This window comes from Rhipicephalus sanguineus, chromosome 1, assembly GCF_013339695.2.
Source record: "Rhipicephalus sanguineus isolate Rsan-2018 chromosome 1, BIME_Rsan_1.4, whole genome shotgun sequence".
Taxonomy (NCBI): Eukaryota; Metazoa; Arthropoda; class Arachnida; order Ixodida; family Ixodidae; genus Rhipicephalus; species Rhipicephalus sanguineus.
The window spans coordinates 178,679,214-178,704,309 of record NC_051176.1 but is presented as its reverse complement, the minus strand read 5'-3'; the positions used below and the strand labels follow the sequence as shown (position 1 = coordinate 178,704,309).

The window sequence follows — 25,096 nt, the reverse complement described above, 5'->3', positions numbered from 1 at the left end:
AGGCGCAGAGGGCGTAACGTATCCCATATCCAGCGGGTCGGTGTACGAATCTGTCCGAGTGATGCGTTTGTTACGGTCGAGCGAATCGTGCGTAGCTCGAGCATTCGTGCGGAAAAGGAGGGTCGCGTTATCATCGACACGGTTTCGCGCGTCTCACCTGTGACAGCCCGGCTGTGATAGACGAGCGAAAGAGCGTGTGGAGGTGTTCCCATGGGGTCGTCTGTGAGTACTGTCATCTTTTGCGCATATGGAATGCTTTTTTTTGTTGGTCAGTGTGGTAGGTCCGAAAAAAGAATTTACTTGTGTTGTTCGTGCAGCCAAGGGTCCTATTTTGTGGAAATGGAGACCCTGGGCAAAGCTTGAGCGTACGTCGGTATCTGAGGGTCCGTTCTGTTCACATCACGCAACGTGTGCGAGCTTCTTAATGCACCATGGCCTTAGGGTTGTTTTTGTTACTTTCCTCTGATCGGATCGATAGACGCGCACATCCGAAATGATGCGTGTGTATGCATGACTTCAGAACGAGCGTGACGGAGTACCTTTCGCTTTGCTTTCCGATGCATCCTGACTGGTCTGACGACCGTCTGCGTTTTGGCGGGTCCTTGTGTGTATTCCGCCTGTCATGTGTGTAATTATAAGCGTATGCCAGAAGTTCACAACCAAAGCGTAACTGGCATTTTTTTTTTTGTTCAGCACCGGTTTACGGTTTTGCAACGTACGCAATAACCTGCTAAAGTTAGCCCAAAGTACGTACATGATCTTGTGTTTCCCGGTGACTCGTCATCGGTCCGAGCAAAAAAAAAAACAAAACAAAAATCGGGTGTAGTGCACCTTCTCCTTCGGTTATCTAAGCGGGGGGGGGGGGGTAATTTTGAAATGCTTTGTATAGCAAGATCACTGGTTTCATTAGCCTTTGTTGCCACATATAATGGGACCCTTGATCGAGCAAAAAGAAATAACATGCTAAAATCACTATTCGATTATGAAGCACGCCGTGCAAATCAGAGATCTCTGGGTTAATTTTTTCGGCTACCAGGGCTTAATGTGTACTGAATATTATAGCATTTTTTTTCTATTCAGCCCCATTGAAAAACAGCCGCTTAATTCAGTCAATATCAGAAACGAGTGAAGGCTAAGATCTCAAGTTTTGTATTCGTATAACAAAAGCCGTATCAGTGCATCACTGACTCTCACTTAAAGCTTAAAAAAACAAGTCTGCACGGAGCTTACAGTGAAGCAGCACTACAAGAAACTCGTGTTGCTGCTTGTGTTCAGGTGTGCAAATTGTAGTCACCTTTGCACTGCCATTTGCTCTTCGCAGTGTCATAAAATGCGAGACAGTTTGGCTTAATGTAAAGGATGGACTACAATGAGGGAGTATGCATAGAACGACATTCTTTTGCATAAGGTGCTTGGTTTTTGTTATTTTTTACCGCAAATTCATAAATGCATCATGTACCTGCAGTAGCATAGGGTCTGAAACTTATTTAAATGTTATTGCATCTAGTGCAGTAGAGGAGCTCTTCAGTCTGTGAGAGGCTAAACAGTCCCACATGGTCAATTAACCGGTTGCCTCCAGCTGTGGCATTACTCACTGCCAGATTGTGGCTGCAGGATGTAAAAACATCATTTAAAAGAAATGAAATGAGGGTTCAACTATAGCCATGTTCAACACTTTCATAAGGCTGGCTTTTTATTTTAAAGCTGTACAAATGAGGAAGCTGCTGAGTAGAGCAGTATTATATACTAAATACAAAGAATTTAATGAACACTATATGCTCATTATTTTCTTCTTCTGAATAAGATTTCAAATAATAAGCACTAATTATGTAGCAAAAATATGTCCAAGTGTATATGGTTACACATGTTATTACCTGTTAGGAGAGAAAAAGTTTATCTTTTTCTGAAGCCTTGGCAGTGTGCTACGAGCACTCGAGTCAGCATGTCAAACCCACTAAATGTGTATGGCATCCAGAGGGCACTGATGCGTGGCTACTAATTAGCTAGCCACTGGATACGGGTTGCACATCATCACCTACAGGCTGTATGCTTATGCAGAGCAGGATGTTTGCTGCTTTAATTAAAACAGAATCTTGCATCTGTTGGCTGTAACATACAGTGCTGTATGTTAATAAAACTGCCTGCAGTAATGGTCATTAATAACAAGCCTTTCTTTCAAGCTTTTCTTGCATTTCTGGTACATAGTTGATGGCTAATGATCACATTTTGTGTGTGAACTTTTCTCCCATAACTTCGGAGTAAATGGGATTATTTTTCTTAGTTGTAGTTAGGTTCATTTGTTTAGGTGTTTTTCTCTTACTTAGCTGTTAACTGTCTTACTTTCTTCCTTTCTCTTGATTTTCATGGTTTTATGTTTCCTTTCATTCTCCTTTTGTGGCATGACAACCTCTGCTAAACGGGATGGTAAGTTGGGCTTGAGGAATGTCTGCATCACCATAAAGTGATGCAGCAATTCCTCAAGGATGAAAATTCACTTGGGAAGTAATTGAAGTATAGTTTGCATTGGTGCTTGCTCTAAATTACGAGTAGCCAGCAGTTGCTTGATCAAGTTAGGCAGGGAGGGCTTCATTCAGAGGAGATTGGGGGAAGGCCGTCCCTTGCCTGGTGATCAGCAATATATATCTATATATATATATATATATATATATATATATATATATATATATATATATATATATTAAAAGCAGCTCCTGTTATTTGGAGGGACCCCACCCTCTTGAGCTAAGAGAGATATTAAGCTGGTGCTTTACCTTGTGAAAGAGTCAAGAGTATTCTGTATTCACAAAAGCACTGAAGATTCGTTGTGAAGGCTCACGTCAAAGGTGAACCTCAGTGTGAGCTTGATTTCATTCATGTGTTGTCTTTGCTTGCAGCATCCTTCACTTTAGTCTAATGGCACAACAGTTCATCTAGGATACTGCATCTTGCTTATGCTTTCTTCTTTTTGTTGGTGCAATTGACTGTTACTGCAGGCTTATTCATCTCTAATCACCATTAGATTTTCACCCGCACTTTGCAATCATTGCAAAGTACTCTGGCTTTAAATTATGGCATATTTTAAAATCTTTTATATTATTATTTTATACCAATGAAATTCTGTGTTTACTATGATTATTTTCCTTCACTATTAAAGGCTTGGTTTCTGTGCATCAAAAGAGTAAACTTTAGATTCTTTATGCTGCAAATCTTGGTTTGAGCTTGTTTGTGAAGGTTTATATGCATTTTCTCATTCAGACTAAAACTTAGTCTGAAGTTCATGGCAACCTTGTCTCCTTTGACCTCACTTAGCTTGCTCAAGGAATTTCCCTTTTTTGCTGCACTTTACTCATTACAAGTATATTGCTTATAAGTGAGCACTTTCAAGTAAGAATGTGATACACGCCTGCACCAAATAAATGGCATGCCAATTTGTACTATTTGAAGCAGCATATATAAACGAGCCATTCATAACTCCTGTACACATTCCTGGAATGTGGAATCTGTGCGTAGTGCACATAATGGTGCGTAGTTGGCTGATATGCTTCATAGAACTATGCTTGTCACAAAGTGTGAAGTAGAATGTTGCAAGAAATTTGTGCTTAATAGCCACGCCTGTATGCATGATGCTATAGCTGAAGATTTTTTTTTCCCACTAACTGAATGCTGCTGTTCTGGTAGGGCCCCTCAGAAGGGTAATAACTCCCCTTTTGTCCTGCTTCCTGGGGTCAATGCCGTGTAATGTCCAAATAAGCTAATTAACAAACAGGATGGAATATAAAGAGCAATTGAACTAGTTTGATCAAAGTTATAAAAGGATTATTGGAGTGAGAAGCTAGCAGCAGAAAATAAAAAGAAGATTGAAAACTATGTACATCACAGAACACAATGGCAAGCAGAGGCCTTCTGTTTCCAAGAATAATGCACGAGGCAATAAAAATCGTTCACGTGGCACTTAATGGCAACATTTCAGCTCTACTTTGAACAAGGCTGTGCAAAAGGCTTGTTGAAACTTATTGAAGAATAACCTGGCAAATTCAGTAAAAGACTTTATCCTCGAGTAATCATTGCTATTAAAGTGCTGGTGGTTTAATCAAAGGTGTGGCTATGCTCGAGGACTTCGGTTCAATTCCCAACCATGGTGGCCGCATTTCAGTGGGGATGAGATGCAAGAAGGCCAAAGTACTTAATTGTAGGTGCACAATGAAGAGCCCCATGTGGTAAGAAATAATACAGAGACCCCCACTACAGCGTTCCTTATAATCATATTGTGGTTTTGACACATAACACCCCCAATTTTTTATTATTATAGGGTGATAAATTCAGATAAACTATTAACTACAGATCCACCATTTGAAGGCATTCATGCTTTTGAATTTTTACAATAATAGCTCCTTCTTAGTGTAGCCATTCAAGCCAAGCTTATCCATGTAGACACTGCAATATAGAAGTATGTATTAAATTTTAAAAGAAAATTTTCTGCTTCAATTGCTCTAGATTTGGTCAGGACATAGCTCTGTAGATCACTATGATGCTATTTTGCAAAGGAATAACCACTCGCATGGCAAGTTTCACTACACCACTGCTGCTGCAAAGTGGGCTGAAGGCATCTCTTGTTTTATGCGTGCAACTTTTAAGGTTTCTTTTTTCTCGCTTTTAATTCTTGAGGTAAAGGGACAGCAATGAGAGCATTAAAAGGTTAGGTTGGTTGAGTAATGCGCTGGCAAAAATCATAATCCAGCCCACTTTGGCATTCCACTCAGTGTTGCATTAAATCTACCAAGGCCGTACCCAGGAATTTTTTTCGGGGGGTGTTTGTGTGTAGAACGGCGAACTTTGGCAACTACTGGTCGCTGTGAAGGCGTGAAAGTATTTTAGTGCCACCCGAAAAGTTAAAGCATCAAAAAATTTCGGGGGTGTCAGAACCCCCTCGACCCCCCTTAGTTACAGCCCTGAATCTACCATAAGTTCAATTGAAAAATAGCAAGATCGTTTGACTTCATGGTGCCAGCAAGGCAAGTAATGTGTACCTTGTCTTAGTGGCTATGTCGTAGTGCTGCTGAACACGAATGTTGTGGGTTCAATGCTCAAGCCACAACAGCCGCATTCTGGTGGATGCATAAGCAAAAAATCGGAAGGCGCTTAAGCTTTGCATTTAACGGTGGAACCCAATAGCATATTGGGCCCTGTTCGCATCGCCTACTTCACTTCTCAGCTGTGCCATGAGGAAAGGAGCACCTGTACGGATCACGTCAACGTAATTCTCATAGGGCGCCTACTGCAAGTGCAGTTGTGATTGCATGTACCTATTAGGCCATATATGATGTACCTACTAAGCCATAATTCACTATTTTATAAAGTAGCGAAGTATTCACTACATTGTAAAGCAATACGCACACCTACGTAGCTGCACACTTTGTTACTGTATCTGATCGTGATGATAAAGTATAGTGAGCCCTTTATAATGGGGGGACAATTTTAGACCACTCACTCATTACACACTTCACATGGTATGATGCCTGGTGGGATTCTGTGCATCTGCCACGCAATATGAATCTAACACGACTCCTCACCCGACATGCCTGTATAGGGTCTTTTTCCAAAGTATTTACAAGCACTGCATGGCTCTGTGGTAGAACACTCGATTGCCACACAGAATGCCTGGATTCAATTCCACCATGAACCGTGATTTCATTCTTTACATCCATCGGGATTTTTTTGCTGACGGACAATGACACCAACGCTGCATTTTCTGCTACACAGACACTTTAACGCTGTCACATTAGAACACTTGTGTTAATATGCTTTGGGTGCATGATAAAGAGCCTTAGGTGGGCATAATTAATCCAGAGCCTTCCACTAAAGCGCCCTTCTGACCCACTGTGCAGTTTTTAAAGCCCACAATTCTTTCAGAGCAGGTGTGCATTTGCTCTGAGTGCTCAGTCTATTGTGATGAGTTTCCTGTGGTCATTCGTCATTAGCTGTCAGAAAATGATTGTCATGGTAAATGTAAGCAGAAGTGTCCCCTTGCTGCACTATAAAGACTTTTTTTTTTTTTTTGCCTTTTAAGTGCCTCACTGATATTGGCAACAACAGATTGTCGCTTTTGGGCCTTACAAAAACAGCTGCAGTTGTACATTTCCTTGGTGCTTCTGGCTTCTTCAAAATCAAGGCTTGGCTTCTGTGAGTTACGAATGTCCAGTCTAGCCCACACTTATTCCTAATGGTAGGGAACTGGATAAGAAAACAATGCATCTAAAAATACAAATAAGTAGGAACTGTGACCAGAATAAGTAGGGCTTCTGTTCGCTCGCATTGATGTACTAGTACTTAGTAGCATAGGCACACTTTAGAGCTTAATAGGAACTCATTTTTATTTATGCAGTGCTTCAACTTTGTGAAGGGATTTTCATGTAATGTCAGGAATTGCATTCCGTTGAACTCAGTGGTCTTGGATAAGGTAAAAGAAAAATAGTGAAAGTCACTGGAGCACTTGATAGACTAAAGCTTTAGTCACCAGAACTTTGGAATGAATGATAGCTTTATCTATTTGAAGGAGCACAAATGAAAACATGGCTTCTCTCAAAGTACAGATGGTCCAATACCTCAGAGCTTACTGCTGCACACTTATAAAGTGTGTTGTAATAAGTGCTAATTACAAAGTTTACCAGGAATTAAAGACAGTCCTCGCTTCTCATTCTGCTTTACTTTAAGAATATAGAATGCAGTATATACTAGCGTTTTACAGCTGTTTTTTTTTTCTGCTGTAATACGAAAGCACGTTTCCAGGCAGCAGCTACTTATGTGCTTTAAAAGCCACAATCAGCATCGTCTGCCTTTAACCCTTTAATGCCTGAATTATGAAAGCGCCGAAGAAAAAAATTTTTTTTTCATTTTCCAGCTTTAATAGCAACCTTAACTTAAATCAGGAGTTGTATTACCAAAATGCAACGCTAATGCATACTTTTAGGTATGTCGCGAATTCGCGACAACCGGCACTTAAGCCAGTAGTAGCTAAATGTTCAATGCAACGCAAATATGGGCATCGCCGCATCAATGAAACGAATCTCTCAGGGCGACATAACTTGGCGTCGTCATTGTTGTTAAATGCAAGTTCACTTTATTGCCTCCTACCAATCACTGACATCGTGTCGGCCACCCTGTGTGCCTAGACTCCGCTGCCCAGTATAGCAGACTTCTTGGGAGCTGACAGAATGGCATGAAGGTGTCGGCACGAGAATAGATGTAGCTACACGAGACAGAGCCAGTCCTTTGTTCAGGTTTTTCTGCGTCGCAAACAGATGCTCTTCTGAACGATGTGTTCCGTGAAGGTGTCATAAAAATTCCTTGAATATTCAATAGGAGCTCAGACAGTGTCACATGAGGATTAGCGGTTTCCATTGTGGCACTTCCTGCTGGTCTCGACAGTCTTTTTTTTTCCACCGCGCGCCATCTTTTAGGAGGCACTAGCTTGGCTGGTCTACCACATCTTCGTCTTCATCCTCACTGCTCGATGAAGACACTCATGCTTGTGCATGAAGACGGACATCGTCGTCTTCGCTGTCATTGAGACAGCTGTCGTCACTTTTCTTCAGGTGGCAAGCGCATGCGAAGACTTTTTCCCATAAAATTAGCGGAAGTCATCATGAACTTGTCATACGGCAGTCATCACTGACTGACTCAAATGCCGGATGTCACGAATTCGCGACATACCACAGAAGCGAGGATCGCGCAGGAAATAACGTACTTCAAAACAACTGACTGTCGTGTGCAACCTCTTTATGCGTGCACATCGAAAAATTTTTATAGGAGATGGAACTGCGTCTCTCGGCAGAAAACAATGAAGTAGTGAGAGCTGTTGCACGTGCTTCGCGCTCTCCGGCAACTGATACAGAATACTGGGTTCCAGCTTGCAATACCTTACATGCAATGGCGCTAGATGTCTCGTGCTGAAAGCTACGTTCACTGCAAATAAGTGACAGCCGCCGGTGAAGGCATCAACGCGTTTTCGTGTGTTACTTAATCAGTGTCTTCGGTATGTCGCGAATTCGCGAAACCGGCAGTAAAGGGTTAAACACTGTGAAACTCATTAGAGCTGCCACCACCTTTGCACTGCAAACTAAGTATGAAAAACAGTGAGTGATGATTGTGTCCTCAGGAGTGTGTTATGGTAAGAGCAGCCTATACTGTCATATCTGATAAGAGCATGACATCATTCTGAAGATGTTTTACAGGAAGCATCTAATAAAGGCATTTATTGACATTATAGAAGCCATGCCAAGCCAGTCATGACATTTGCGCTCATATGTTGCAGAGGCCGGCATAGAGTGTGCAGATAAAGATGGAACGTTTGCCTACATTTGCCAACAATATTTTTAAGTGGGTCATTTCATTTTCTATGTCTTTTTGCCCTGAGTTGTTAGTTGACCCTATGCGCCATTGTGCTCCTGTTATCACTTGGATTGGCCATCCGACATGACATATAAGAACACAGAAAAAATCATTGTAGCAGTCCTTTAACTATGAATTTTAGGGTAATCTGCTTTGAAAAGGGAGAGTCTGTTTGTTTGGAGATAGTTGGCCTTCTGTTTTTAGATTGTGCTCCTTTTAAAATAAATTGTTTTTCAGTGATCCAATTCACTATTCCTATGTGATTTAAAATAAGTATATTGTTGCAAGTTTTATATTTGAAACAATTGTAAAAAATAATAAATTTTGAACTTTAGCATAAAAGGCAGGTGCGACCTAAAAGCAACATGACCCTGTTGCTTCTAGTTAGTGCACTTTGAGCAAATAAAGCCTAAGCTTCAAATCTGTTCAGGTATATTACTGATACAGAGTAGAAATTTCCAGTGATGCTTATATTCATTCTGCTTCTTATAGCTACTTTTCATTTTAAAAAGCATGGCATAAGCTCTGCAAATATATGCTGTTGACAGAAACTACGAGAGCATGCCGTTATTTTCTAGGTGACGTAAATCACAATGTCTTGACTGCCTATTTTTATTTTATTTTTTTCAGCACTGGGCACACTGTGATGTTGTACACAAAGCTTGGAAAAGCAGAATGTGCCTGTTAAGCTGAAGGAGGTGACAAGGTCTTTGATAGTCCTTCAAAACACATCATTTCATCGTTTGTTGCTACAAGAAACGTCAAGATGGTCAGAGCAGTTGTTTGCCAAGTGCTCTTTAGAGTGGCACTTCCTGTTGTTTTGTTGCTAGGTATGTGGGACAAGTTTCTCTACCTTGTACTTCAAGAATGTGTGTTAGCATAGTCCAGAGTAAATGGAGAAAAAGTTTAGATAACCTTCTTTTAACTGAATATTTGCAAGCAAAATTTTATTATAAATATACTAAATACTAAATGCACAATTCACTTTCAATCTACAATTCAATTCTTTATTTTTTTTATATCAGCTCAGAACGTTAAAGGATACAACTTGTTCAATAAAAGAGGTTTTGCCTTAGTCTGTGTGTAAGCTTTTAATGTAGGAGAGTTAATACTTGATAATGAAAGGAATGTAAACCACCAGGTAACTGCCTCCAAACTGGGATGTCTTATCTGAAATAGCTTGATGAGCTACATTATTCATTGCCACAGCAAAGCAAAAGGAGCTGTGGCCTGAAATGAGAATTTCGTTTTCTGATCAGGACGCACTTTGCTAACATGAGTGCAGCTCTGCACTTAAAGTTATAGGGTTAAAAGCTGGATTAGCGTGCACCATATGCAGGTGATTCTTGTCTTTCAGAAAGTCATTTGTGTTCAGCAATTGTGTTCTCTTGTCTCCAGTGGTTCAGGATTGAAAACAAGCATAAGTTGTGGAAGGCAGTGGATGTGTTCTAAAACTGTGCTCATTGTGCTAGTAGAGATATGGAATTTTCATCTAGCTTTCACAAGTTTTATTTCCAACACGCACAAGAATAGTTGAAATTCACACGCTGAGCCGCTTGGACCTTAAGTCTTGGCTCGATTTAAAGAAAGAGCTCAGAAAAATGTTTTGCGTTGCAGTATTCATTGTACATCTATCGTTAAGGACCATTTCTTAGATTAGAGCCGTACATTTGTTGTCTGCTGCTGCTTAAGATGCTCTGTTGTTTATAGTTGCTGCACTTAGGGTGTCATAAAATCACATTTGCAATTTATTTTTGTTGCAGCGGTGCTGTTTCGCTACAATGTGTTCTCCTTTGTGTACTTACTTCTTCTGTTGGCCAATCCGTTAATTCCTGGACCTAATTCCAGGAATGCAAATATAGGTAAGCTTTCATAGTTATCTGTGCATAGCAAATCTTGTGGTTCTTAGACCTTGAACTGTAGTATAACTGGCTATCACTGCACTGCCTTGTTTACTTGAAAAACTCCTGGTTTTTGTGTGCGCACGTGCGCATGCACACATGTGTTATGTTAACTTGGTGTGAAAAAAAACTTCTGTTCCTGTGGTATAGGCTCCTGCATATGGTTAAAAAAAAGCATTGAGTTGGATTTTGTTTGCATATTATATGTCTTATCATTTCTGCTGCCATTGTGTCCTTTTAATATATTTTTATTACGTGTTCTCATAGTATCACCTGAAGGATGGAACTTGAAATATTCAAGGCAGTGTAAAAAGTCAACAAAAATTGCCCACTTTTTGTTCACTGGCCATGTTGTTCTTCAGTTGATTGTAAATCTTCACACAGAGACAATTCAGCCATTTTTGTTTATGCTCATCAGAAGCATGGAAGCTTGGGCAAGTTGTATGACATTGACATTATGACATTAACTGCACAGTGCTGAAGAACCATCAGTATTATATTTTTCTCTGTTAAAGTGACAGTAATCGCAAGGTTTTCAGAATGAACTACAGTAGACTCTCGGTAAACGAAAATCTGTTCAACGGAATGGCTGCTTAAATTGAACAGCTGCTTCTAGTATGATTTATTCATACTTGAATGCTGCATCCCTGTTCACCTCTCAGTAAATGGAACTCCTGTTAAATGGAACATGTTTCCCTTGTCCCTTCAGGCTCCGTTTAATGAGAGTGTACTGTGTATACTTCTCTGTGAAGCCAAGCTTCATAAGTGAACTTGGTGCTCCAGTTGTCACACATCCCAGAACGTTTTGTTTGTTGTAAACTGGCTTCAATTGATATTTGTTTTTGAGACTAATTAAGACCTCTGAAATTGTTTTATTTTGTGTCAGCTTACTGTGCTATTAAGTGTAACACGTCATGCAAGATTTTGCTTTAGGCAGTACATGTAGTGTTATTGAATGCCGTGGTATAAATTAGTTCAGATTGTCATTAAATCTGTGTGTTTTCGCTATTATGATGTGATGTACTTTGTGTTTTCCTGTCCATTGTTTTCATCTCCAGAGGAAGTGTTTCTCGTCGTCTGAGCAGCCACTTCATGGCATTCTTTTTCCAAGAGCTGGTTGCAGGAAATGGTCCTGATAAGACTCGTGGCCCCTGGCCTGTGTAATCAGTGTTGTGGCAGAAGTACACATAGCGAATTGTGAATTGAGGCCAAGTCTCGCACTTACCAGTACCATGACAATGCTCAATGAATGCTGAATCTTGCCTTGTACAATGAAAGTCTTGCCTTTTTGACTGGCATGTTGCATAGCGAAATGGTTAGACAATTGTCTTTTAGCATAATAAGCAGGGCAAGAATGAGCCAAATGGGAGGGGTTTTGTATTAACCATTAGAAAATATTGAAACTATTGCCACATTTGGCAAAATTGCATGACACTTATGTAATGAACAGCGTAGTAAAGTTTTCTGAGCATATTGTTTGAAGTTGTCTTCATGAATCAGCTGTTTATTTTAGTGTGACCTTGAAATGTCCATGTATTTTTCAGTACGAACAAACTGCTACCTCAAGACTGTTGTAGGAGCAAGCACTTTGTTTTGTGTGGCTCAAGTGGTCTACCAAATAGTACTTTTATCAACGCAAAGCTACAGCAAAGAACACAGTGCTGCTGATAGGTAAGCAATTTAATAACAAGCATGGAACAGCTTGTTTAAATACATGGTATCATAGCACTTCATATTTTACTCTCATCTCATAACTTCCCTAGGAACACTAGGGATAAGACGATGAAAGGTGTAGTGCTTGTGCACATTATTTGGTTTTAATATGTTCTTGAGATTATTCAGCATATTTTACACCATGCTTTTTATAATCAGCATAGTCTGAAATACATTTTCCCCAATTTATATCTCTTACATAGGATGCTACAACAGTATGTGTCTGCCAAACATATGCCTTTGCCAAGCCAACACTATGCATAACATGCATCTTCTCTTGCATTTAAGCAGCTCCAAAAATGCTTTTGTTCATCTGACTACCATGTCCAGTTAACATGAAGGCTCCTAAACATGCACAGGTTTAGGAGCCTTCATGTTAACTGGACTTCAAAGGATTTGGTTATTTTTATTACATTGGTTAAAAAAAAACTACTTTGCCTTCTCATTGATGGCGCATTGCTGCGATTACTGCTTTATGCGCTTTATGCAATGTCTCATGAGCATTATAGAAGAGCTGGATGCTTATCCTGATGCTACTAATAGTACCTTAACTTTGTCATGCTCTTTGTGCTAGCACTGTAACACTTGCTGCTTTCTATTCTATTGTTTGCACATTGCCCTAATACTAAGTCCTGACAATAATGGGCAGTGTGAGAGGTTATGAAAAAGTGTGGAAATGGACTGTACTTTCCAGGACTTAGAAAGTGAGCCAGTCTGCTGATGTTGCTAAAGTGGGATTTTATTATAAGTTGTAGGGGTAGGTGTGGTATCAAATTATTTGAAAAATTATAAACAAAACTAACATTTCACAGTTTTCCTATGACAGCACTTAATTATTAGACAGCTGGTTTGAATCAAAGCCCATTAAGGAAGCTGAAATGTTTAAAATTTTCAGAAATATTTCGCCATGGTAAGAAGCACATATCAACATAAAATTAACTTTAGCTATCCGACAACTGTTAGCCCACTACATTGCTCTGTAGTGAATGGATGTGAGGAATCAATGCACACAAAGCAGCAACTGCTATTTCCTCGTGACATCATTGTCGTAGAGTGGCTGGGCAGAGAGATCATTTTAATGTATGGCTTGCTGCAGCTTTTTCAGGGGTTTCTCTGAGGGGAGTACTGACACGAAGACCTTGTTTGTGCTTTTTTTTTCATGCGTAGACTGCATAATTAGACCTCCCCGCAGGGGTGTCTGCGCAAGTAGGCGTTTGGTGTGTAGCGACACCACGGACCTGAGCTAATGGGGTGTTTCGACCCCTCCCACGCCTAGCCGTGCGTGGCTTTGCCGTGTCCGGGGAAAAGGGGATCCTGGGGGTTGAGCCGACGCCGGGTGATTGGACCTTTAAGGCCCCCCCGGCAGAGGCAACACACCCCTTTGGCCCCGGCTTCACGTAGACGGCACCCCTGGGCTGACCCACCCAGGGGAAATCGGCAGTCGCCTTTTCCTGTCTCTCTCTCCCCTCACATCTTCGTCTTCTCTCTCACTTTGCATCTTTTCTGTCCTCTCCTCTCTTCCATTTACTTCCGTTTTTTCTTGGCGGCGAGGGTTAACCTTGTGTATGTGCCCTCTCTTGGGCACATTATATTTGGTTATAGTAGCTGTGTACAGCTGGCGTTGGCATGCCTTATATCAATATAAGTGCTGTTGCGTCCCCATGTTGGGCTCCATGGTGGGCGGCTGACATGGCTGCCGAAATTATACACAATCTATGGCCTCATTCTCCTTTCCACGATTGAATGATCGCCCTGTCACAAAGAGAGGGCGCACCGAAGACACCTTGAATGCCTTGCTTAAACCAAAAGAAATTTTTCCACGCTTCCACGTCATCCACTGCCAAACACTCGAAAAGAATGCCAGAATAATCTCTCCCTTTGTTGTGTCCAAATGCCTCACCGAAACTCTCGGCCACGGTTACCAGGCAACTAGAATGGCTAGCGGAGACCTTCTCCTTGAAGTACAAAATAAAATGCAATATGAAAAACTGTCCAAACTTGTTTCGTTGGGAACCACACCTGTCTCAGTCACCCCGCATCGCTTTCTGAACAGCTCGCGAGGTGTGGTGTCAGACCAAGACTTGATCGACCTGACAGAAAGTGAACTCCTCGAGGGCTGGAGCGACCAGCATGTGATCAATGTGCAGAGAATTAAAATCAGGCGTGAAGACAAAGAAATCCAGACAAAACACCTCATTCTCACATTTGCCACAAGCACACTGCCAGAACATGTCGAAACAGGATACTTGAAACTAAAGGTCAGACCCTACATCCCCAACCCGCGACGCTGCTTCAAGTGCCAGCGTTTCGGTCACGGCTCTCAGAGTTGCCGTGGCCGTCAAACCTGCGCCAAGTGCAGTTCACATGAACACCCTGCTGACAACTGTGTTGAATCTCCACACTGCGCAAACTGCGACGGTGGGCACCCCGCCTACTCTCGTGCATGTCCTTCGTGGAAAAAAGAAAAAGAAGTAATCACACTCAAGGTTACAGAAAACATCTCCTTTAGGGAGGCGCGAAAACGCCTTTCTTTTGCGCAGGGACCTTCATTCGCGGACGTGCCACGCAAGGGGGCAGTGCCACAAAGGTTCGTGGCGGCCGCGCGTACCACGCAAAGTGGACGGGCGGCAGCGCCATCCACCCCCTCAGCGGAAGCAGCCTCTGCTGCTCCGCAACCAAAGGGCATGCAGGCCTCCGGATCTGCAGGCCCAGGGCCTTCTGCTCAGGCAGAAAGCCCCAAAACTCTGACACCCGTGCGCGTTAGCCGCGAGCGGGCATCCAGCGCCTCTGCCGAGGCGATGGACACAATGGCAAGTCCAACGGCGTCTCAAGCGCCGAAGGAGCGGCACAGCTCGTTGGAGCGCGCCAAAAAAGAAAAAGCCCGCATCACAGGGCCTGGAAAGGGCTCTGTGACATAAGGCAATAGTTTTTCCAGTACACACAGCACTAATTTACACTCAAAATGGATACACAAATTTTACAGTGGAACGTGAGAGGTCTTCTAAGAAACCTCGACGATATCCAAGAGTTGCTACATGAACACTCACCAAAAGTGCTGTTTGTACAAGAAACACATTTAAAATCCAAGAACACGAATTTTCTACGCCAATATGTCATATTCCGAAAGGACCGGGATGATGCTGTGGCGTCATCTGGTGGCGTAGCTGTTATAGTTCATCAAGGAATTGCATGTACCCACTTACCACTACAAACGTCCCTTGAGGCAGTGGCTGTCCGAGCCGTTCTCTTCAACAATCTGATCACAATCTGCTCACTTTACGTACCCCCGCACTACCAGCTCCAGAAACATGAACTTGAGTCCTTAGTAGTTCAACTTCCAGAACCATATCTGGTCCTTGGAGACTTGAATGCACACAACAGTCTGTGGGGAGACTCTCACTGCGATGCGCGAGGTCGTCTGATCGAACAGTTCCTTTTCTCTTCTGGCGCATGTCTCTTAAATAAAAAACAACCAACATAGTATAGCCTCGCAAACAGAACATTCTCGTCCATAGATCTCAGCATAGCATCTCCATCACTTCTGCCCCTAGTCAAATGGAAAGTTATCAGTAATCCTTACGGAAGTGACCACTTTCCAATACTTCTGAACATACCAATTACAAATGAATGTCCCCCTCAGGTTCCAAAATGGCTGACTGAGAAAGCAGATTGGGAACAGTTTCGGAAAGTTACACTGTTAAGTTGGACGGACATGTCTGCCTTAAGCATAGACGCAGCTGTAGAATACTTTACAGCATTTCTTATTGATGCTGCAACCAAATGTATTCCACAAACAAGTGGTCACTCTGGAAAACGACGAGTTCCATGGTGGAACAAAGAGTGCGGAAATGCGCGCAAGAAACAAAACAAAGCATCGAAGTTGCTTCGCGACTATCCGACAGCTGAGAATCTTACAAATTTTAAGAACATAAAGTCAGAAGGTAGGAGAACGCGCCGACAGGCAAGAAGGGAAAGTTGGCAGAAGTTTTTATCGGGCATCAATTCATATACGCAGGAAGCTAAAGTCTGGAGCATGGTTAGTAGGGTAGCAGGGCGGCAGGCATATTCACTCCCTCTTGTAAACACTCAATGCGACAGCTTGGAGGACCAGGCAAACTCCCTCGGCGCACACTTCGAACAGGTGTCGAGCTCGTCGCACTATACCGAAGCTTTCCAACGATACAAAACACGAATCGAAAAAACAGAAACAAGAGCGAAGTCCACAAAACACGAAGAAGCATACAATGAACCTTTCTGTATAGCTGAGCTACAAGCATCGCTTAATTGCTGCAATAATTCCGCCCCAGGCTCCGACCGTGTTGTATACGAAATGTTGAAACACCTGCCATCTGTAACCGAAAAAGCCCTCCTTTCGCTGTATAATGCTGTCTGGTTTTCCGGCGAGATCCCCTCGGCCTGGAAAGAAGCCATTATTATTCCCATTTTAAAACAGGGCAAGGACCCGTCCTCAGTTTCCAATTACAGGCCTATAGCCCTAACAAGCTGTCTATGCAAGGTTTTCGAAAAGATGATAAACAGGCGACTCCTACACTTCCTTGAAATAAACTGTCTACTTGACCCATACCAATGCGGGTTTCGAGAAGGTAGATCCACAACGGATCCACCTGTTACGTATCGAGGCACAAATCCGTGACGCTTTCGTCCATAAACAATTCTTTCTGTCTGTGTTCCTCGATATGGAGAAGGCCTATGATACCACATGGCGCTTTGGCATGCTTCGAGACATCTCACATTTAGGTGTACGGGGTAGGATGTTCACCATAATCGATAGTTACTTGTACAATCGGACATTCCGTGTTCGAGTGGGCACTGTTTTGTCTCGAATATTTGTCCAAGAAACAGGAGTTCCGCAGGGTGGTGTATTGAGTTGTACACTTTTTATTATCAAAATGAATTCCTTGCGCCAGTCCATCCCACGTAACATGTTTTATTGCACATATGTCGATGACGTACAAATCGGCTTTACATCTTGCAATCTCGCAATGTGCGAGCGGCAGGTGCAACTTGGTTTGAAGAAGGTAACTAAATGGGCAGACGAGAACGAGTTCAGCCTTAACCTGCAAAAAAGCACTTGCGTATTATACTCAAGAAAGAGAGGCCTCCACCCTGATCCGGACATTCACCTCCACGGCCAGCGAATACCGGTGAAAACGGAGCAGAAATTCCTAGGTGTAATTCTAGACACGAAAACTAACCTTCATATCACACATAAAGTATATAAAAAACAAGTGCATAAAAACAATGAATGTGCTGAAAGTGTTGTCACGCACTACTTGGGGTAGTGACACAAAGTGCCTGATGAATTTATATAGAAGCCTCATACGCATGCGCCTAGATTACGGGGCGATAACCTATCAGTCTGCGACACCAAGCGCCTTGAAGATGCTTGACCCTGTCCAACATCTAGGCATTCGACTTCCTACGGGTGCTTTTCGTACTAGCCCCGTAGAAAGCCTTTATGTCGAATCGAACGAGTGGTCGTTACACCTCCAGAGATCCTACCTCTCTTTTGTATATTTCCTCAAGGTGAACGTGAATGGAGAACACCCCTTACACTCTGCTATCACTGATCTGTCCAGTTCAATCCTGTTTGAAAACCGTCCTGCCATGAGAAAGCCTTACGCGCTTCGTGTGAGGAGCCTAGCTGAAGAAATGGGTGTGCCACTTCTTGAACACAGTCTGCTGGCTCCTGCTGCATATCCCCCACCGTGGCAGTGGAAACTCATAGATTGCGATGTATCCTTCGTGGAAGTTACTAAGCACGCGCCTGCTGCACACATCCGTACACACTTCCTCGAACTCCAGCACAAATACACTTTTCCAGAATTTTTTACCGATGCCTCTAAGTCACACTTCTGTGTCCTACGCCGCGGTCGGTCCATCCTTTTCAGATGCCAGCGTTCTGCATCCTAACACAAGCATTTTCACAGCAGAGGCATATGCGATATTGGTGGCCGTTAAACACATTAAACAATTAAAAATAGACAATGCAGTTATATATACAGATTCCCTAAGTGTAGTAAAAGCTTTAAAAAGTTTGAAAAAACATAGAAACCCTGTCCTTGTTTCTCTTTACTCACTCATATGCACTATCTGCACGTTCGGACAGCATGTTGTTGTATGCTGGGTGCCAGGGCATCGCGAGATCGAAGGGAACGTGTTGGCGGACCGGCTGGCGGCATCCGTTCACGGAAACGCTGCCGATACACCCATGACTGTCCTGCACTGGACCTGAAGCCCTTCCTAAAACTAAAGCTTAGGGCTCATTGGCAGCACTTATGGAATAAGGAAAAGCAAAATAAATTACATCTTATAAAACCGCACCTTGGTAAATGGCCGCCGATATCCAAGGCACGTCGTACACAAGTAACACTCTGCAGACTCCGAATAGGACACACACATAGTACACATACATACCTTTTGTCCGGAGGCTACCAACCGTTGTGTGACCACTGTGGCGATCCCCCTCACTGTACTCCATATCCTACTGCAATGCAGGGAACTAGACGCTCTCAGGAAAAAGCATTTCTCATCAATATACCTCCAGTTCCCACTCCGTCCCGATATGTTCATTGGCAAAGAACCTCTCTTTAAGTATCAGTCCCTCTGTGAATATCTCAAGGATGTAAATTTCAATGTTATTTTTCCAGGCGCTCCGTAGCGCGGTCTCATCATTGAGGCTGCTGCTGCGGTAATTCTTTCAAAGCAAGCACCTGCCTCCCGGCCTTTGGGCTCAAAGGCCTTGAGAAGGCATTCGTGCTGTTTTCCCGCCTCTCACTTGTAAATACCATACTCACTCGTCATTCATCCCACACCCATAGATCACATCACTTGTCACTGCCATAATTTTATACCTTTTACACCCCTTTTACGCTTCTTTAGAGCGCGTGATTTTAGGCCTCTATACAGCCAATATACACCCTGTCATCGAAATCATTGGTCATCGCCAACACCACACAGAAGACATGGCGCTCTTTGGCCACCCATGGCCCTTGTGCCACAAAACCCCACTAGTAATAATCATCATCATCATGCATAATTAGACCATGAATCTTCACTAATTACATGGTAAATTATGTGTGATGTCTAGTGGGACCAAGTAAAGGTGCGCTGTCAAGTGCAGTAAAACTTCAGCTGTGAATTATGAAGGAAGTTACTCTGCGAAAAATTTATGGTAATGGTCACATGGTATCACATACTGCTTACACAAGCCAAAGTCAACATGCTGCCATAGTTGAAGGCTACTTCATCACTGTATTGTTTGAAGCTGAGAACACTGCTTGAAATGTGCCCTGCCACCCTCCTTACTCTGTCACTTTGCATTAGACATGGTATAAACCTAGTGCTGTTGTGTTCCTTCTCCATGAATGGATCCCTCTCACTTTCTCTCCCTTTTTGTCCCATTGAGTGCTCAATGCACCAGTCTTTCAGGAGCATGGAAACCATGTGGCTTGAGTGTCTATTACTGTGAATTGACGGGCATGCACATCTGTGTGATATGGTACCATGGGACCAATACCTTGTATATTCGTGATAGCACATGTTTCACTGTCCAAATCCGTGCTACACTTTTGAATCGGTTTCATTAAAATATAACACAGGCAGTTATTATCTAGGGTTCACGAGAAATTTAGGCCTTTACCATTATTATTGAGTTGTCAGTAGGCAAAGAAAGAAACCTGTTGTAGTGCTTAAGAAATGGTAACGAAGTGTCAGCTTTTAGGAGCTGTCATGTGGATGAGCTCTTAAAATCCATGTTTTAACAGCGAAGCTGCTTAGCGAATCATTGCTTGTGAGTTGATCGCAGAAAACTATCATCATCATAATGGGTATGTGCTACTGTGCGGCTACCTGAGAACGAGTACAGAAAGAGAGAAAGAAACAGAGACGGAATGAAAGATAGAAAAATTCTTGCTGTAAAATGTTCTTCACGAAGTGGGATTCGAATCTGTGTACCCTAGACTGAAGGCAGGCGTCTAACCACGCGGCTATCCAGGCACGCTAGTAGAGCATTGCATAGTGTTGTATAGTATAGTGTCGCAAGGGGGTGGGAAAGGGAAGTGAGTGTGAGGAGGAGAGATGGGATGGTGAGGGGGAGGGTAGGAGGAGGGGAGAGAGTAAATCGTAGCGCAGAAAGAATGAGAAAGTGAGAAATAAAGAGAAAGAAATGCAGATATAAAAAGAGAGACAGAGAGAACATCATCGAAAGAGAGAGAAAGAAGTAGAGAGAGAAAAAAAGATAGAAAGAAAGAGGAAGCAAGCATCGCATTGTCTAGCGACCAGATACCGCACCACCTGGTCAAGCCGCTGATGCGCAGTAGCTAAGCCGCGCCCACCGATGGAGACATCATGCGCAACATCCACGTAATGGTGCATAGCCTGGCTGCGTACTCCCGCGGAGGAAGCCGTGCATCTCGAAGCTAGACGTGTCGGTCGATGGGGAGTACGAGCGGCGAGGGGTCCGTGCTTCGCTGTGCCAGGCCTTGCACAACTTAGTGCGAACTGCCCACAATTTTTTTAAATGTGGGACAGTAGTATGTGGGGTGGAAAGAACCTTTAATAGTGCATATAATAGTTTACTTGGCTAAAACAGTTTTTTTTCTTTTTGTTCCTAAATGTTACTTATCTTTGTGGTAAAAAGAATTGGCAGATTTTGCCTGAGAGTATCTTTTTTCGTATTTCTTTGGTATTGAAGTTATATTAATGCTCATGCATTTCATCCTTTTAGCATTGTATTATTTGCAGTTAAGCAGCCCTCCAGTTTCCTTGCACTTCTGTGTTTAATAGCACTCCGCTGTCTGTATTCGCCTTCCATTCTGTGCATATCTCTCATAACTTTCATGCCGACAGCTTCTAATTCAGCAAAGTGACAAAAGGGTCTATTTGGCTGACATTCTTAGTTTCGTCCGCCATGTTTTTGACATGGACAGTAGGGAAGAAAGGACAACACAATAATGTTTGAAAGAACAAACTACCAACTGATTTTATACAAGTGCAAGGAAATTAGTAGTTAGTAGGTGGTGTAAGCAGTTATGTCACAAATTACAAACTGTAACAGATAAGTACAAAAACATCCAAAAATCTGTGCGAGCTATGAAAGAGAATGTGACATCATCTATTTGCCAATGATGCAGATATATAGTTCAATGATGCAGTTTACGTGTAGAAAATTCTATCGCAATGTCTGTGAGCACAATTGAACACACTCACCAATTATCACGAAATCTCACAAACTTATTGTTTTGCGCTTTGCACATTATCAGCAAGCTGTAAACAGCTGTCGGAGGCTCAGGAACATGCATGGCGCCAAACAATACAAACCATTTGACATATCCCTGCCATAGGCTTTACGTATACAACGTATTTCTTTTTAGACAATACAAATTTTTTTATAAAAATGCCTATTACAGTCAGGCCCCTGTCATCTTTGCATACAACTCTACGCCGAGGTGGAAAAACTTCACTGCACCGAAAGTTGCATTACAAATGAGTAATTAACAAAAACTCATTAATTAACCTTTCAATTATTAACTTTAGGGGCGTTGTTTATGTGGAATAGTTGTAGGACGTGACAATTTATGGCGTACCCATTTTTAAAAAACGTAAAAAACTCATGTGATTTGAGATAATAATCATCGAAATTCAAGGCCCCTATTTAGGCGATACCGAAACAGCGCACCGGGCGCGCAGGAAATCTGTCATCTGTGTGACGTCAGATCAGAAGCTTACGTGACGTACTGTGAAAAAAAGGCGCGTTGCAGCAGAACATGGTCAGGAAAAACTGCCAGCAGTCTCAAATACCCTAATGGACGGCTTATTCTTTGTATTTGGTCGTGTAGTACTTATCCGTTTCTTTCTTATATTTGAAAAAAGTGCAAACAACTCGTTCGCTTGTCTGCGAGAAGCAGCGTTGCAGTGGCTGCCGGCTTGTCTGCAAGAAGTAGCGTCGCAGTGGCTGCTGCCTAGTTTTAGGCTGCACACTGAAAGAAAAGGTCAAAATTGTGGTTTTCTTGGGTACAGCGCAAAAGAAAAATAAGCGCTACACACCAAACTATGCATTTCTACACACTTCTATGCATTTAGGATGTTAATCATCCTAAATGGGTTTTCTAGTTTATGGGTCTTTGCCCTGAAGAAATGCCGTAGGGTTAGCTTCTTGCATTCTTCTATTTCCTTTTAAAATTTTCAAGGACCACTTTTTCATACTCTTTGCTGGCTTCTTTCTTTAGTCCTACCAAGCCTTTTAGTTCATGCAACATTTTTCAGAGTTTTTATGGATAGCTTCCACAACTTCATATGTTCATATCTCGTTACTACAAATGTACTTGATTTATCCAATAAATGGAGCTTCAGTTTTTTTTTCTGATTTGCCAGAGTGCGACACTTTGGTGGCGAATTTGGATTTGGTGCAGCAGATAACGAACGAGGCCAGCCTATTAAAAAGATGTGAGGCTCGCATCATCAGCCTATTTCTGGGGACAAGCAGCTCCTAGCCGCATAAAACAGTGCAAATAACAGGCCTGTGATGCATTAGACGTCGAGCGCTACATGCCTACTGCACTGAAGGAAGCAGCATGTCGTTATCCTTGTTAAAAAATTTCTTTCGCGGTTGAGATGGTGTTTGCAGTTGTTCCTTTTGAATGAGGAATTCCCAGTAAGTGCGAGCCATAAGCTAGCATTGATTATGTTCCTGCTGTTAGTACATACCACCCTATTAAATTTAATGTTTGTCTGTTCCTATGGTCTTGGTTGTTGCCAGAAAACCTTGCTGAGTTCTCCTGTTGCTGCTCTTTTTATGCATGTTTTTTTTCCAACCCTTCCGAATTGTGATTATTATGATATAGATATCAGTTGTATTGTCCTTTCTTATTCACTTTCATCCGCATCAACAACATAGTGTAAGGAACTATGAAAGCTTCCAATTTTTGCTTGTGTCATGGCAAATGGGCTTGGTACCTCGAAGGTACCTGTTCTAAAGGACTAGGTCTCTGTTGGCAAAGTTTTATTTGCTTGCCATAAGAGTGCTAGAAGCTGCGTACTGTGTTTACCCCTGTGACAGGGCGAAAGAAAGGCTGAAATAGGTATTGCTAAATTGTACAACACTGGCGCATATTCCACTGCCCTGACACTGACTTTTATTTTTAGCTTCCAATGAAAGAGTCCCCGCTGTGGCACAAATTAAACTTTTAGCAAGTTTGCATCAACGGGAATATAGCACAGAATTGGGAAGGAAACTCGCGAAAGAAGTTAACGAGTAAGCTTCCCATTTGAAGAACACTTGTCTTTGTTTGGGAATTGACTCTACCTCTATTACCTTGCTGAAGTAGTCGCTATACAAATTCATCCAACTAGGAGACTAACTGGAAAACTATTCTCCTAGTCCCCCCCTATTCATGTTAGAGAGACAGGGCATGCAAACACGGACACAAGAGACAAGTCAAGACACCACAAACATGGGACACTTCTCTCTTATGTCCGTGTCTGCACGCCCTGAATACTTACCAACTAGCTCCGCTCTCTGTTATTTTAGTCCCCCCTACCACTTGACTATGCTGCATACTTCGTTGTAGGCACGACGACGTTGTTCTGTATGATTGACAATAGGTTATGTATTTGATATGGTTATAGCTGTTGCAGTGCATAAACTTTTGGTGGTATTTTGTTTTGCTAATGTTTCAACAGCATAATAGCAGCAGTAGTTGGCACCCTTGACATGGAGATTTGGCCTTGCTTGTTTTGTACGCAGCTGTAGCCTACAAGAACGCCTTCTAGCACTGGTTGGGCTTCATCGGGCAGATGGGATCAAGGCCCCAGAAGCATTTTGTCTTCTTGGCCTCGACTTTGTCGTGCTATTTGCAGCTGTGTTTACCTTGGTGATATGTGAAAAGCTTGGTAAGTATATTTTATACATGTAATGCTGACATGATGGTCTGTGCGTTTAAAGTAAACTTAATGTAAGAAATCCATGGAATGTAGTCGATTCAATAACAGGCAGGCAAACAGAATGCAGTGTGAATGAATTTCTATGTTATAATTGCTCAGAACACAAATGGGTAAAGTGCCAATAGAATTTAATAACTACATTGTGAATACTGCTAAGAAACTGACTATTCTAAGGTGAAGTGAAGTTCTTGTTACCTTTCTTTACAAAGGAGGAAGCTGGGGTTAAAGGCTGAAATGCCTGGTTAAGGCCTCAGCTCCCCTGTACAGTATGAGCGGAAATCATAACAGAAAACATAAGCAATACAGATATAAGATCAGGTGCACTTGCATATGTCACGAATGGTGTTATGCAAAACGTGTCACAGTTGGTTAAATATTGTTTAGTTTCCTTTTTTTATATACTTTCAAAGACACGTCAAAATTAACACTTATTGACAATTTATTAAGAGCTGCATTTACTTGAAAATTTAATTTTTGTTTGCCATAGGTAGTATGGGTCTTAGGACCCAGAGTACTTGTTAATGAGGATAGTATGTATCATTAAAAACAGGATTGTCTGAGTGTTTAATTTTGAGTGTGCAAGGGCAAATGGTAGATGTGAGGGAAATTATAACTGCGAAATAATGGCACCGTGGAAAAATCTTTTGGTCTGCCATGTTGTACCGCAAAGCTCTCCTCAGAAGCATAAGTATTTTGTGATAGTTACTAGTAGTAGTAGTTCCCCATACTAGAATACAGTAAGTTAACTTTGAGTACACAAGTGCATAATAGAGCTGCATTCTTACCCACACTTATACTAGATTAGCTACCTTGTAGAGATAGCCAACACTCTTACTTATTTCAGGTGTTAATATTGATACTGTATATGTGTGTTCCACGAAAGTTTGTGGGGGAACTACACTCCAAGAAATTCAACACAATCAACGTCATGTATTTTTACATTTCCAAACCTAATGTTTATTATGGGCCTAGTATTAATGAGCCTAAAAATAATGTAATTTGTTTTAGGTAACTTTAAAGGGACCGACAACCAACTTTTGTGGTACGCGTTTTCTTGAGTGCAATGGGAAGCTTACCGGTCAGAGCTTCTAATCACGGAGTGGTAACGCGGAGAACGCCGTAAAACATTT

General features: G+C 42.1%; 1 protein-coding gene across 2 annotated transcripts in view; it reads left to right on the top strand.

Moving 5' to 3' along the window:
• Positions 1-203: 203 nt before the first annotated feature.
• LOC119403189 (piezo-type mechanosensitive ion channel component) overlaps positions 204-25,096 on the top strand; it is a 144,442-nt gene continuing 119,549 nt past the window's right edge. For both annotated transcript variants that reach the window (XM_037670152.2, XM_037670137.2), the window contains exons 1-5: positions 204-222; positions 9,019-9,218; positions 10,152-10,250; positions 11,834-11,960; positions 23,770-23,915. In XM_037670152.2, coding sequence (XP_037526080.1) covers positions 9,155-9,218; positions 10,152-10,250; positions 11,834-11,960; positions 23,770-23,915 — 436 coding nt within the window. In that variant the 5' untranslated portion in view covers positions 204-222; positions 9,019-9,154. The remainder of the gene's footprint in view (positions 223-9,018; positions 9,219-10,151; positions 10,251-11,833; positions 11,961-23,769; positions 23,916-25,096) is intronic.